At 36.2% G+C, this 13,937-nt stretch overlaps 1 protein-coding gene across 1 annotated transcript; it reads right to left on the bottom strand.

The window, feature by feature from the left end:
• Window positions 1–2,848: 2,848 nt before the first annotated feature.
• Window positions 2,849–13,936, bottom strand: suv39h1a (SUV39H1 histone lysine methyltransferase a). Its single transcript, XM_028453090.1, has 6 exons — window positions 13,767–13,936; window positions 11,431–11,576; window positions 9,190–9,849; window positions 7,167–7,313; window positions 5,629–5,758; window positions 2,849–3,981 (listed from the first exon to the last, which is right to left on the bottom strand). The coding sequence occupies exons 1-6, from the start codon at window positions 13,783–13,785 to the stop codon at window positions 3,848–3,850; spliced, it is 1,236 nt and encodes a 411-aa protein (XP_028308891.1). The 5' UTR covers window positions 13,786–13,936; the 3' UTR covers window positions 2,849–3,847.
• Between the last annotated feature and the right edge of the window lies 1 nt (window position 13,937).

Genomic DNA, 13,937 nt, shown 5'->3' with positions numbered 1-13,937 from the left:
CTGGTATAGGAAACAAACTAAACCTACTGTTATTTATGTGTGTAATATATAAAACACAACTTTAACTTTAATTTCAACACAAATAAGTTTAACTTCAATAAGCCTTTTCATAGTCTCTGAAATCTCGCTCTCGTTCATTTCTCGCACGTGAGTTCAATGGTCAGGAGGGATAAACTCGCCTTGTCTGACACAACGAGTCAAAGACAGATTTAGATTATTTTTACCGTTAGAACATTGATACATTGATATTTATATATGATATCTATGAACGCGACCGTCTCTTCTCACTTCCTCGCCCTAGAGTTGGTGCAGCCAATGAGAGCCGAACAGGAAAATACGTCATATCCGATACGCAAAGCAGTATCAAAACAAACATGGCGGCCAACACGGACAAGATCTTAGCAGCTGCGCTGTGCTTTGTTTTAAAATACCTGGATATATTGTTGAAACCACAAGAAGAAGAAGCTTTAAAACTGTAAGTCTGTACCGTACTACATGCTGTTTACGTCCGCTGACTGCGTTCAGGGAAAAAGAACTATGCTCGTCGCGCTATTGTCGTCAGATCCGCTCATCGTTTGATTGGTTACTCTGAGAGTGTTTGTCCCGCCCCCGCTCAGCCACCAGAACTGAATCTGAATCCAGAATAATCGCCTGTATGAACAATACAAGGAGATTAGGATATGGTTCCAGACTATATCTCTCCTGTCTTCTGATTAGACTTTCGTCACAGTCTATTTTCTAGTCCTTTCTGAGTTGACGATAATGTCAATTAATTTAGTCATAGTTTTAGTTTCAATCAATGACTTTTTTAGTTTTCGTACACAAAAATATATTCGTGACGAAACGAATTAGTCAACGAAATTACCACTGGATCAAAGTATCCAAATTGATCAAAGGAACAAATATGTGAATGTTTTCAGCGTGTACCTTTGCACGATGAGTGAACTGGGATAAGTAGTACTGGGTTAAGCAGTGTTGGGAGTATAACTAGTTATTTTTGGAATATATTCCTTTTTCAAGTAACTCAGTATTGTAGCTCATTACAAAAGTGAAAAATGGTAATAAATTACTAGTTACAATTAAAGTAACTCAAGTTACATGCATATTTAATTTAAGTGCATATTTGATTTGTTTTCTCAGTTTTCAATTATTTGAGGAAAAAAAGATGATCATTATAGTTAAATATAACTTATGGAGAACAAAAAAGAGCTTTCTGCTCCTGAAACAACAGAAGTAACAAAGCTTAGGCCTATGTTATTCGAACACTATCAAATTAGTGTTCTGGACCAAAAGTAACTCATAGTAGTTTAACTTAGTTACATTTAAAAAAAAAAAAAAAAAAAAAAAAGTATACAACAACAGTAATATTGTAATACAAATATATTACTATTTTTATCCCAGTAACTATATAAATATATTACAATTTTAGAGTAACTTACCCAACACTGGTTATCAAGTATAGAAAATGGATGAAACCGTCCATTTTATTAATAAAATAACTATTCTGATAATTTTCTCCTTAGCTGTCCCTCCATGGGGAGTTGTAATAAAAGTAAAATGTTGTAATTGTAGCTAATTCTGAGTGTTCACAGCTCCTGTTTACTGCAAACAGACTATAAGGATCGAACGATCTCCTTTAAACACACGTACAATCAGTGCGAGGAAAAGATCACTGTAGCATAGCTAATGTGGCTCCATTACTTTTGACTGACACCAACCACCTGTGTCTCTTCATTAAGAACCTTTTATCCTGCATAAAGCCTGTAAATCCACAGAGATCCCTACTTACTGTTTATGTGAGGAACGCACTCATGATTAGCAAAGTCGATCTGTTGGGATCAGACGTGGAAAGACCAGGACTGGCCTAGATTCTCCTCCAGTGAGCGTTCATCACTAGGTGCTACAATCCATTTTGGTGTTTCTTGAAAATGTTTTCATATAAAGCTAAACAGTGTATGACTGTTATCTTACATATAGACAAAGTTATTATCGGACCCAAGGAAAAAAAAAAAAGCAAGTATCGTAAATCAGTGTTTCTCAAACTTTTTTAAAATTTTTTTCTCTCATTTAGTTGTGTTGTGTGTAACTGGTAATTCTAATTAAGTTTCTCTTTAGTGTATGTGTTCTTGGTGTCATTTTTATTTTGTTGTTTGACTGTTCTTTTTATTATTCAGTATATTTGTCTCTGTTAATAATTACACATTTAATGTTATCATTTTCAACACAAAATAAAGATTTTAAAACTATAAAATTAATTTCCCCCTCTCTGTCTCTCTCAAGTACCCCCTGTAGTGTCATTGCATACCACTAGGGGTACGAGTACCGCCATTTGATAAACACTGTTGTAAATGATACCTTTTAAATGTGATATGGAGAATAACCTACACTAATGCAGCCATGTTTGCTTTATTTCAATGGATTTGATTGTATCCAACTCTACAGAAGATGTTATAACTCACTGTGAAGGTGTTGAAGAAAGCAAACATGAAAAACATGCAGTGGTTGATCGCTAACATACCATAATGTTAACGAGGGGGACTTCTCATTCCAAAGCTGTCATGGTCAACGTCAGAAGAAACTGAGTATCTGGTATTTTACCATGAACCAGAGGTTTTACATGTGTCGTGACAGAAAGTTTGTACAAATACAAAAAAATAATCCCATAGACCAGGGGTGTCCAATTCCGGTCCTCGAGGGCCACTATCCAGCATGTTTTAGATGTTTCCCTCTTCCAACACACCAGATTCAAATGATCAACTCCTCATCCAGCTCTGCAGAAGCCTGATAACGATCCTAATCATTTGAATCAGGTGTGTTGGAAGAGGGAAACGTCTAAAACATGCTGGATAGTGGCCCTTGAAGACTGGAATTGGACACCCCTATAGACGCATAAAATACCCACAATTATGTAAAATATGACAAGAGAATACAGTTGTCAGTTTCATTATAAAAGGCAGTGGAAGATAAGAAACACTGGGATGCCTTCAGTCAGTGGAAGCTCACATCATGGTAAACAACCAGCTGGTAGATTCACATATTATCAACCCAGACTCCATAAGGAAAATCGATGACGCTGCCGAGTTCTGATCAAACACAAAGTCTGGCTGCTACAAAATAGGAAAACAAGAACTGCTGCAGCAAACAAAACAAACAAAAAGACAAATAAAACAGGCAGAAATAAGCGACGTAGATCAGTCTTTACACCTCTGACACACAGAGATAACATGTTCTTTTTTGAAGCAGACAATGAATTCCATCCTTCACCGCCAAAGTAAAGAAAGGACAAAACAAATGGAGGATAAAAAAAGCTGCACATATACGTTTTTAAAAAAACCTTATCACTGTCTGAAATGGTGCTGGCACAAAAACTGCAGCCCTACTCATCCTGGGGTTAAAATCAAAATGTGTAAAACAAAGCCTGCTCATCAGATATTACAAGTGTTGCAGGCCCATTGATCTTATTTGTCAGCAAATAAGATCAATAATAATAAAAGAAACCACTGACAGAAACAACCATCAGCAGCTTCCTCTAAGAATAACTTGTTTCCTACTAAGGTCCAATTAGCATTAGTTTGAGAAACACATAAAATACCTTGGAGTGATGTGCTGCAGTTACAGGTTACCACATCAAACAGCTTCAAACTCACAGCGACACAAATCATTGTGGTTTGAAGCCTTTAGTTTGACTAACAATGTTTTAACTCTGATAAAAACAAAAAGGCTTCTAATGTTTTAGAGTTTCCAAACATGCAAAAGTTGAAAAAGTAGAAACAAAGGTTTGTTCAAATGTCTGTATCCTCACAGATTATTCACAGGATAATGTGTGGAATTCCCAGGATGCACTGTGTCAGAACAGATACTTTCGACATGAGTCGGATCCACATCGACATTCAACACGAACTCTTTTCTTCGGAGATGAGGGGAGGCCAGCAAAACTGAAACTGGAGTCCATTTTGGTGCTTTCAGTGTCCATCGGATCAACTGGAAAAAGACGGAGGTCAGGTTGGTAATGTGTATAAAATAGAAATAATATCTCTATAAAAGCAAGGAATCTCTGTCTGTGTGTTCCTCAAATATCTCTGTGGATCAGGATCAGACTGAGCTGAGAGTTTCAACAAGGCTGCTGCTTGGTTCAAGGGTGTGCAACGTCGGATTTGTTTGGACGCCCCACCCCCTGAGTCAATGCACTCAGTGATGATGTAATCAGTCCCACCTCCACACTGATGATGTCATCCCTATGTTCTAATATTCCCAATGTATTATAGAGATATGTCATCAGTTCTATCTCTTAAAACCAATGACTGTCTGTGTGTTTGTGTGTTAAAGCACATTGAGATAGATTTCTGAGTGTGTCCTAACCCAGACCTTCCCCTAAACAACCACACTACAGAACTCACTCACACTTGCTGTCCCTCAAAGCAGTCTGGTCTGTTAGGGGAAGAATTGTGCAAATGTGTCTACAAGCATGTCATCTGGCATACTAGAAGCATTTCACAACAAACCTAGATGTCCCTGACGTCCCACCTTCAAACACAGCCTCATTTGGCCATCCATGAAAAAGCTACTGACCCTCCCACTTTTCTATAGCTATACAGGCACTGCACTCGTAATAATAACAAAAACAAAATGTTAATGATAATAGCAATATAACAATTATTATAGTGATTATGATCATTTAATATAATACCAGTATCATTATGATAGTAATACAAATAATACAATAATAGCAAAAAATAATAAAAATCAAAGATTATTCTTTAAATAAAGACCTGAATTTACCCGTTTTCTGGGTTTCTTTGGTTTTATTTGTCCGTCTGTCCTCCATGTCTGACGGTTGTGATCAACAGAGACAGGTCGGCTCTAATCAGCAGCAGGCCTTAATGCTGAGTCTAAGTATAAAATGTCTATGTGATAACCTGCCTCGGTCATGGGTTTCAGTGTTAGAACCAACACGTTTATGTTTGAGGCCATAACTGTAATACTTTTTTTTAATCTTCTCTGCAGGCCAATTTACAATAGAGGACAGGCCGCATTTGGTCAGCAGATCAAAGTTTGCACACCCCTGCTATAGATAGACTAAGTTATGATGTGCATGTGCATTATAAAATAGAATAGAATAGACCTTTATTGGTACCCAGCTGTGAAATTCACATGTTGCAGCAACACAATAGAAGAGCAGAGAGTAAGAAGAAAAATAAATACCACATTAGATAATAGTGTAAAATGTAAGGCTGTAGAACACATAAAATAAGATCATGGTTATAAATAATCAATTCTACACATTTTATACAGGTTATAATCTCACATTATTGGTGCTGTAAGTTACGATATTTTACTTTTAATAATAACTCAACTTGGAGTAACTTATACTTAAAGTTGAATTGTTAAAAACTGTCTCTATCAATGTCAGTTCAAAACAAAGATACAATTAGCACCCTAAACATATGGAATCATATCAATGGTAAAGTAGATATTGGTGTTAATAATGAGCTTTTAATTTATCTATTACCAAATACTGTGAGTATTATTACAATGGTGTTTTATGACTTCTGGGGACAGTATGAAGTAGGGTTACAAAATGCAGGTTCTGGTTTGGTTCATAAAGTTTCAAATGAACTTCTCACTTACTCTGCATCTTATAATCAAAGGTGAGCTCCTCTCCTGCTCGAATGGCACGGGTTGAAAACAAGGCAATTCTGGGAAGTCTCTCATCAATGTTGTTAATGAACACATTGAATACCTGGAGATTGGGGTTGCACTGAAAATAGAACAGAGTGTGGTGTGGTCAAAACAACAGCAGTGCTTCTGTGGCATCACGTCCACTTAGTAACAAATATGTTTAATATTATCAACGGTCAAATGTGTTATTAACATCGTACAAGTCCATCAAAGTTGTTTTTTTATTTCCCTAAACTTGGAGAGATAAACTGAAGTTACTTGTGACCCATTACCAAATTATTTTTCAGGGAGGAAACACGAGTGCCCAGAGAAACCCATGTAGTACTCTCTACGAGACAGCATTATAAACCTCTGAACTAACAACTATTAACTTTGGAGACCAAAATTGACTTATACACAATATATTTTAGGGCTGGGCACTTTTAATCGTAATTTCTATATATTACCATAAACTGTCTAAACACCTTTAATTTGACACTAAAACAAAGTTTCTACTACATTACCTCACAAAGTTGTAGACTTCAAAGTTTTTCTTAAATGCCAGTCTGATTACTTAATTTACTGATTCTAAAAATTAACCGCGATAGACCATTAACATAAAGTGCACAAATAATCTAATTTATAGGTTTAGAGAATTCCAGAATGATACATTGTGCAACAACAGGAAACATGACAAAATCTATCTTTGATTATCTAAATATAGCGAAGGTTAGAGGAGGTGACGTACACCTATTTAACTGCAGGAGACATAATCGACAACCAAAGGTCTCAATCGCTGTCAGAAAATATTAACATACTAATATTGTTGAAAAAAAAAAGTTCATATTATAAACCTGGGCAGTGTAGAAAGTTCTAGTTTGATGTTTAATAATAATAATTAAATGAATAAACTTAGTATGCAAAGTTCATGCACAGATATGAATATTTTTTGAAGATGATGACATGATTTGGTTTTAATTTTAGACTGAGGAATTGCCTGTTTGTTTTTGCATTCTATTTGGCACTAAATAAAAAAAATAGATATTTATGTTGTTGATTGTTTTATTTTTATATTATTTTTGCATTGAAAAGGTCATAACCAGAGTAAATGGGTAAATATGCCCAGAGTGAAACTATTTCTTTTCCTCCCCCTTTTCTAAATATTGCATTGTTAGTGTGATTATTATTGTCTATCATATAAATCCCTAGATTCATGTAATAATCCAGAAAACACCTAATTCTCCTAGAAAAATCCAGGGAATGTTATAATTCCACCAGACCATAACCAAATTATAAGATAAACTTTAGGATTGACAGCACCTGGCATGTTAGAACAAGGTGGTTATGGGTAGTTAAGAAGTCAGATTCCTAACTTTAAGATAACACATCTACCTACAGGCTGGGGCTTGACCCAGTTCAAAGGGTCCCTCTGGGCTCTGACATGAACTCAAAATGAGTACAACAATCTCTTATTCAGACACTAAAACAAAGACATTTACGACACTCACACTGTGGTTGACAAAGTGAGAAATGTTTCCTAGGTGAGCTGCATCCACCGTGTACACGTCCTCTACGTAATCCAGGTCAAACAGGTATGTGGAACCTTGGCGGTCATACACGTGGCCCCTCCTCTCTGCTTCATCTGAAGTGATGATCTAGACAAAAACCATGGCACAACACAGTGATTAACGCAACATAAAAACAGCAACTTATACACTAGTGAGACGTACGCTAACAGTAGTATGACGCTAAATTACAAAAGGTTTGACATAAAAATAAATTACTAGAGCTGGGATTGTTCATTTGATGTGAGATAATGTATTGTCTCCAACAAACCCCATTAATGTGCGATAAACACAATGAACCAAAAGAGACTGTTTGAAAAACCCAGGAGGAAATGTTCTTCACTTCTAATATAGCACGTTCACTTCCAAAGCAGGAATAACACATCCTCACTGAGGTCTAACAAATATTTAACATGAAAGTCTTTCAAACCATCAGTAACAATCACAAACTTGATCAAATCTGTTTTTTTAATCAAACAGCTGACTATGTGCATTCCAAAAGGGACGTCAATAAAAACGAACTTTGTGACACCACATGAATTAAACCAGGGGTGCTGGACTCCAGTCCTCGAGGGCTGGATTCCTGAGGCTTTTAGATGTGTCCCTGCTCCAACACACCTCATTGAAATCCATGTGTTGTCATCAAGCTCTGCAGAAGAATGATACGAGCCATTCAGTTGATTCAGGTGTGTTGGAGCACGGAGCATCTAAAAGCCTCAGGAATCCGGCCCTCGAGGACTGGAGTCCCTGAATTAAACCCAAAATTTAGGAATTGACACATCTGAGATATTTCCAAAACCAAACAGGAGGTCTTATTTTGTTTGTGATGCATTTGAATTACAAATATATAAAAGAAGATCCACAACTGGAAAAATACTGTCTGTTATGTTTTTGAGTTTTGGGACAGTTTCTAAGAAATAAACATACTCGAGGCCCACCCAGCCAGCCTTTATCAGTAGTTGTTTAAAAATAATCATTAAAAAAAAAAAAAAACAACTGTAAAATTAAAATCTACATGTTAATATTTTTGGCAAAAAATAATGAAACGCATTAATTAAATAAATATTAACACTAAAAAAAAACTGTGCATTAATAATTATTTGAAATGCAAGGATAAAGCCATTATGAACAATGACAGAGAAAGTTAAATTTACAGCTCTTACTGTACAATAAGTTTTTGTCAGCCCAGTGGGAGCCCTACTGTTCCTAAGCATTTGCCTGCTTTTCCCCAGTATCAAATCGATTTAATCGAATAATCAAATTTGTAGATAAGAACAATTTTTATTTTGCAAATTCGAGTTTAAAAAAATAAAAAAAAATAAATTAATAAAAATAGTAATTCCCCACCACAGTTTCTTCTGACTCTTTCGCGTTCCGATGTGAGCCGACCCTCTTTGTTTACATTTGTTAACCCTTTGAGTAGGCTATATGTGTGCCATAGGCATGTTTACTTTTTTATTCGCACTATGCTGAGATGCTAAGGAAAGAGTTCATTATTTTTTTTTAATTGTAATGTAGTAAATTATGTAGTTATCTGATTTCTTAATCAGAAAATTTAAGCTACTGTGAAGTTGTTGTTGCACTTTTGCTTAAACCTGGGTTAAAGCTTGAAATTGTTGAATGACAGAGCCTCATTTACTTTTTATTTTGGGATTGTTCTATGCATTTTAACTCTTCAGGACAATCACAGCAATAAAGTTGCACTTTTGACAATATATCTGATGTCTGCAGTCATTTTAAGTGCATTAAAAAATAAATACATCGAAACTCGAACTTTTCTTTAAGAAATCGAAGATTTTTTTTAGGCAAAATCGCCCAGCCCTAAGTTTAATGTGGTTTAGTTTTATAACTAAACATCAAAGCAACGGCTCCAGTGTCTTTGGTGTACGGGCTCTTTTTTAACCCTAAAACCAGTAATGCAATCAATGGATCATCACACACGTCACAAAGCACGTTTGATTCTCACCTCCCCCACGTACTCCATGACAAATGTGTTCTTCCTGATGTGATGCAGAGTACGAACGCCCCACCCACGGTCGTTCTCCGTCCTGAAGATGCACAGGTCCAACTGGATGCCTTTTTGCACTACTCTGTTGGGACAGTCCGGCCCACACCTGCACTGGGCGTTGCATTCGTACACAGGCTGTCCAGGTCGGATGCGAACCTGGCCCTTGTCGTTGTAAGCCATGCGGTGCAGGGAGGCCCCTGGACAACACCCACTGATGGGCTCTTTGAAACAGTCTTTGCATTCACAGCCCACGGCCATTTCATCCAGCACAATGCCTGACCCTACTTTGTAGTTGTTGATGTAAGTGAAATTCCTCGGTGGGCCCTCTAGGTCCACGTCATTGACTACAAAGATGCGACCTGGGTGATTGCGTGTGTAATTTAGATGGGCCTCCCACTGCTGCAGTCTCAGGCGAACCTTGGCTTTCTGGAGGAGGAATGAGGACATCTGTTTGTCAAGCTTTTTGGGGGTGCAACGTTTCTTATAACGCCTGAGCTCCTGATCCAGATCTATGTGGAACTGTTTGATCAGTTTTGGACATTTGAGATTCCTCCGTGGTTCCCAGGTGCATTCCGACTCAAGAAATCCTCTCCACTTTACCAAGTAGAACTCATCCTCCTGAAAAACGCACAACAACATTGGTTTGTTTCATTGATGACGCAAATATGTAGAGTTTATATAACTTGCATGACCTCACAATTAGAGGTGGGAACCTTTGGGTACCTCACGATACGATACGCGATACAAAGCTCACTATAATGATTATCTCGCGATATGACGATACTGCGATTATCGATATATTGGTCATAAATCAATCTACGATAATCTATGACATAAGAAAAAAAAGATTAAGTGAAAAAATACAATTTTTATTTTATATCTCTGAAAGACAATAAATTGAAAAAGTGTCCTTTGAACAGTGACACTATTTTAGTGCAACATTTCTGTAAATAAGTGTCAACATACCAATGTAAATGAATAAGTATCTCCAATAGTGCTTTCTGTAAACAAAAAATAGGGTCTTTCTTACCAGTGACACCATTATAGTGCAATATTCCAGTAAACAATATATTGGTTCCTTCAACAAACAGTGAAAAAATTTCTGTGAAGACATACCTGCACATTTTAGTGAAAAAGCAGAAAAGGTTTTGAAAAAAAAATAAATATATATATATCGATACTTAGCGGAAGTATATCGATAATCGATCGTGCGGCAAAATATCGCAATATATCGTCGTATCGAGATATTGTCACAATAATAATAATGAATGATAATGAGTAAAACCCAAGCCATATTTTACACTAGAACTAAATTCTAAACTAGCAATAGGAGCAGAACTACACATGTGAAGTAGCTTCTATACGTTTAGGGTGAAAATAAAATACAGTTTACAATTAGTGTCCAACACATTTCTGTAGGTTTCTGAATATCTTAGCATTAACAAACATTAAGAGGTTAACATTGTATGATTTGTATGAACAAATGCTATGTTATGTAAGTATGTAGCTTTAACTTTTAAAATGTTTCATATGTTTTATAATTGTTGTTGGCATTATACACCTTGCCAAGGGACAACAGTTGAAAACTAGCTTAGCAGCTAATACTGATACATTTACAGAAATGTTCATTAATGTGTACTGTCCCTGTCAAATGAACTTATAAATAAATAAACCCTTTCCAATGGATTTTTGCCTTGACTGATTTAGAAAACTGCACTGTATCGTCAGCTCACTTTCACCTGAAAAACATTGGTATAATTTCTCACTGAGCTAAAAAAACAACAATCAAATTGTCCAATGACATCTTCCAATGCTGAGTAACTGTGTTCAACACTGTCTACCCTTTTGTTTATTCATTTAGACATTTACACAGTCCAGATAATGTAAGTTATTGTGCTTTATTTACAAAGTCAGCTAATGTGAACTTGTTTTTGTGACTTCTTGGTTGGTTTAGAAAAAAACCAGGTGAGAAAATGCAAGTTTTTTCATTATGTCAAGTAACTGTAGGATTTTAATCTATTTTGAGATTTATTGACAACAGAATTTCAAGACAAGTATATTAAGACCATTTTAAAAGACATTTAGCATATTTATATATTTTTTTATCCAGTCTCGTCTCAATGTCTTTATCTTTAAATAAATTGCCATGAAACATCTGACTGACAGCGGCACGATGTGTTAGCAGTGCTGAAGGTGTACCTTGGTCTTCTTGTAGTCGCAGAGGAAATCCACCTCAAAGTTATTGATGTTGGCTCTGTTTACGCCGAGCTCTTCACAGTGAAGCCTCTCTGATCGACAAAGGGTCTCCAGCTCCATCCAGGAAACTTTACAAGGAACACTGCAAACTGACACAGCAAGCACCTTCAAGTCAGTGTCCAAAACACACCTCCCTCCATAGTCTGCACCGTTTATTATTGCAGGTGAAAGAGGACTATGGTTTTCATCATATCGGATTTTAGTTTAGATCCCAGATCTTTACACCTGGCTGCTGAAAACTGTTACGATACCTCCACTCATAGTGTAAGATGAATTAGTAGTTTAAAGGATGGTCTTCTGATCTGTTTTAAACAAAGTAGCATAAAAAGCTGCGTCCTGAGTTCAAACTTTGAAGCAAGTGGTACTATATCTGTTGTGCTGTCTCACATTGGGTGCTGTTCAGTAATCTGGTCAAAAACCACTAAATCAAGTTGCCCAGAAAAGGCTGCTCACCTTGCTTTGAGGTGTCCCTAAAGGACCAGTATTACTGATGTGCACTGCACTTTATCATGGCCCCTCATTGAAAATAAATAAATAAAATGCATTATAATTCACTAGGGGTGTTGGGAAAAAAAAAACATTTGGTGATATATTGCGATATGTACGTTGCGGATTGATTCAAAATACATCCATATCAATTTTTTTTATATATATATATATATTTATTTTAAAAAATGTTTACCTTTATCTAACCAAAAAAGTATTTTCCACTGACATTGTAACTGCACAAAGAAGTGCACTGCAACCTGGGCATGTTGACCAGCTTGTGTTTTTAAAAAAAAATCTAAAAAGAAAGTACGGAAGCTTATTGCATTCACTTGAATAAGAGAAAAGTTTCTGTTTTTATGAGTAAAGTTTCTGTTTTTACGAGAAAAATAAATCCTGTTTTTATGAGTGAAGTTTTTATTTTCATGACAGCCTCCTACTACAGTATGATCACAGCTTAATGCTGAGCGCTGCACCATGCCTCGATTATTCAATTTAATCCGCTTATATTTTAACTTAGGCTTACGTCGATGGGAAATGTTACTGTCGTTAGTGAGTACTTTAGATGGTATAATCATCAGTTTGTCAACTCTAAGACGAGATCTCAGGTCGATCTGGATATATCGTATCGTATCGTGACCTATGTATCGGGATACGAATTGTATCGCCAGTTGCCAGGCAATACACCCCCCTATAATTTACTAATATCTATTAAGACTATTTCAAGAAAAGATCAAATACTCCCATCATATCCACTTGTTTGTAACCCAATCGTCCTAAATACCAACTATTTATAAGTATCTGTCTTTTTTTCAAGCTTTTCACTGATGTAACAAATTACCTAGGTTCCTGAAAAACAGGTCAACTTCACGCATATTTAAAAAATGCTTTAAAATCATATATATATTTACCAATCTTAATGTATATATCCTGTATTTTTATAATATATTTGTTGGTGTAATGAAAATGTGTCTTGGTGTGCCTTTTTATGTAATGTTTCTGTATATTTTTTCCCACCCTGTTCTTACATGTAGCACAATCTTGTTTTTTATGGACCCCAGAAAGATAAGCAACCACCACTTTGGAAGCTAATGGGGATTTAATGAACAAATAAATCTTATACCAACAAGGAAAATATCAGAGGTGAATAGCGGTAACTATGTTATTAAACCCCTAATAATACACTAAATAAGTTGTGTTTTGACAGAAAGTGACTATAATGTAAATATAAAGAGCCTCTGTATTTGTATTCACACAAAAGTCAACATGGTGCAGCTTTTTTTTTGTTTTAAACACGGATGACTGGATCACACCATTAATACACAGTTTGTTAAATGTCACAAACTAAAATCAGTAGCAATGATCCTTCAGATTGTGTCAAGTTGTTTGTTGTTTTTTATTTACACACAAATAACAATTAAACCACACACCATTTTGTATTTAAAGCATTAGCGTGCTCCGTGAACAGTTTTTGGCTATTTCTGGGCTCAATGGTGATTAAAGTCCGTCTGTCTCTCACTACATTAAGTCATAGAACAAACACAGGGTATTCGCGTCAGCACAAACCCTGTTTTAACGTGTTATTAGACATTTCAGGGACTATTTAACTCATTAAAAGCCTCATTAAAGTGCGCGACTGCTGCAGCGTCAATGTAAGCAAGCTGTTACCGTTTATAATGCGCGGGGACTGAAGTCAAAATCTTTAAAGAAAGGACTTGAAATACAATTTCAGAGACGGTTCGTAAAAGTCGACTTTAGCTGATAAAAAGACAAAAAAACAGTCCTTGTGTTACCTTTCAAATCTTCCGCCATGTTTAGCGCACAACCGCCAAAAGCAGACAATCTACATTGGCCGGGACTAAAAAACAGCAGCTTCTCATTGGCTGAGGGATTGCTAAAGCTCTTTCGGATTGGCCTGAGATGCGCAGAGGGGGCGGTCCGAAGTATGAAACGTAGTTTTCCAA

Source organism: Gouania willdenowi, chromosome 7, assembly GCF_900634775.1.
Source record: "Gouania willdenowi chromosome 7, fGouWil2.1, whole genome shotgun sequence".
NCBI classification, from domain to species: domain Eukaryota; kingdom Metazoa; phylum Chordata; class Actinopteri; order Blenniiformes; family Gobiesocidae; genus Gouania; species Gouania willdenowi.
Note: the sequence above shows the minus strand (reverse complement) of the source record. Positions and strands in the feature narration are given on the sequence as shown.

Excerpts from the sequence above, each read along its gene's own strand:
- suv39h1a (XM_028453090.1), bottom strand. Across the intron at positions 7,314-9,189 it reads TCATGGAGTACGTGGGGGAG|ATCATCACTTCAGATGAAGC; the intron begins GTGAGAATCAAA and ends GTTTTTGTCTAG. Across the intron at positions 5,759-7,166 it reads CTCACTTTGTCAACCACAGT|TGCAACCCCAATCTCCAGGT; the intron begins GTGAGTGTCGTA and ends TTCTATTTTCAG.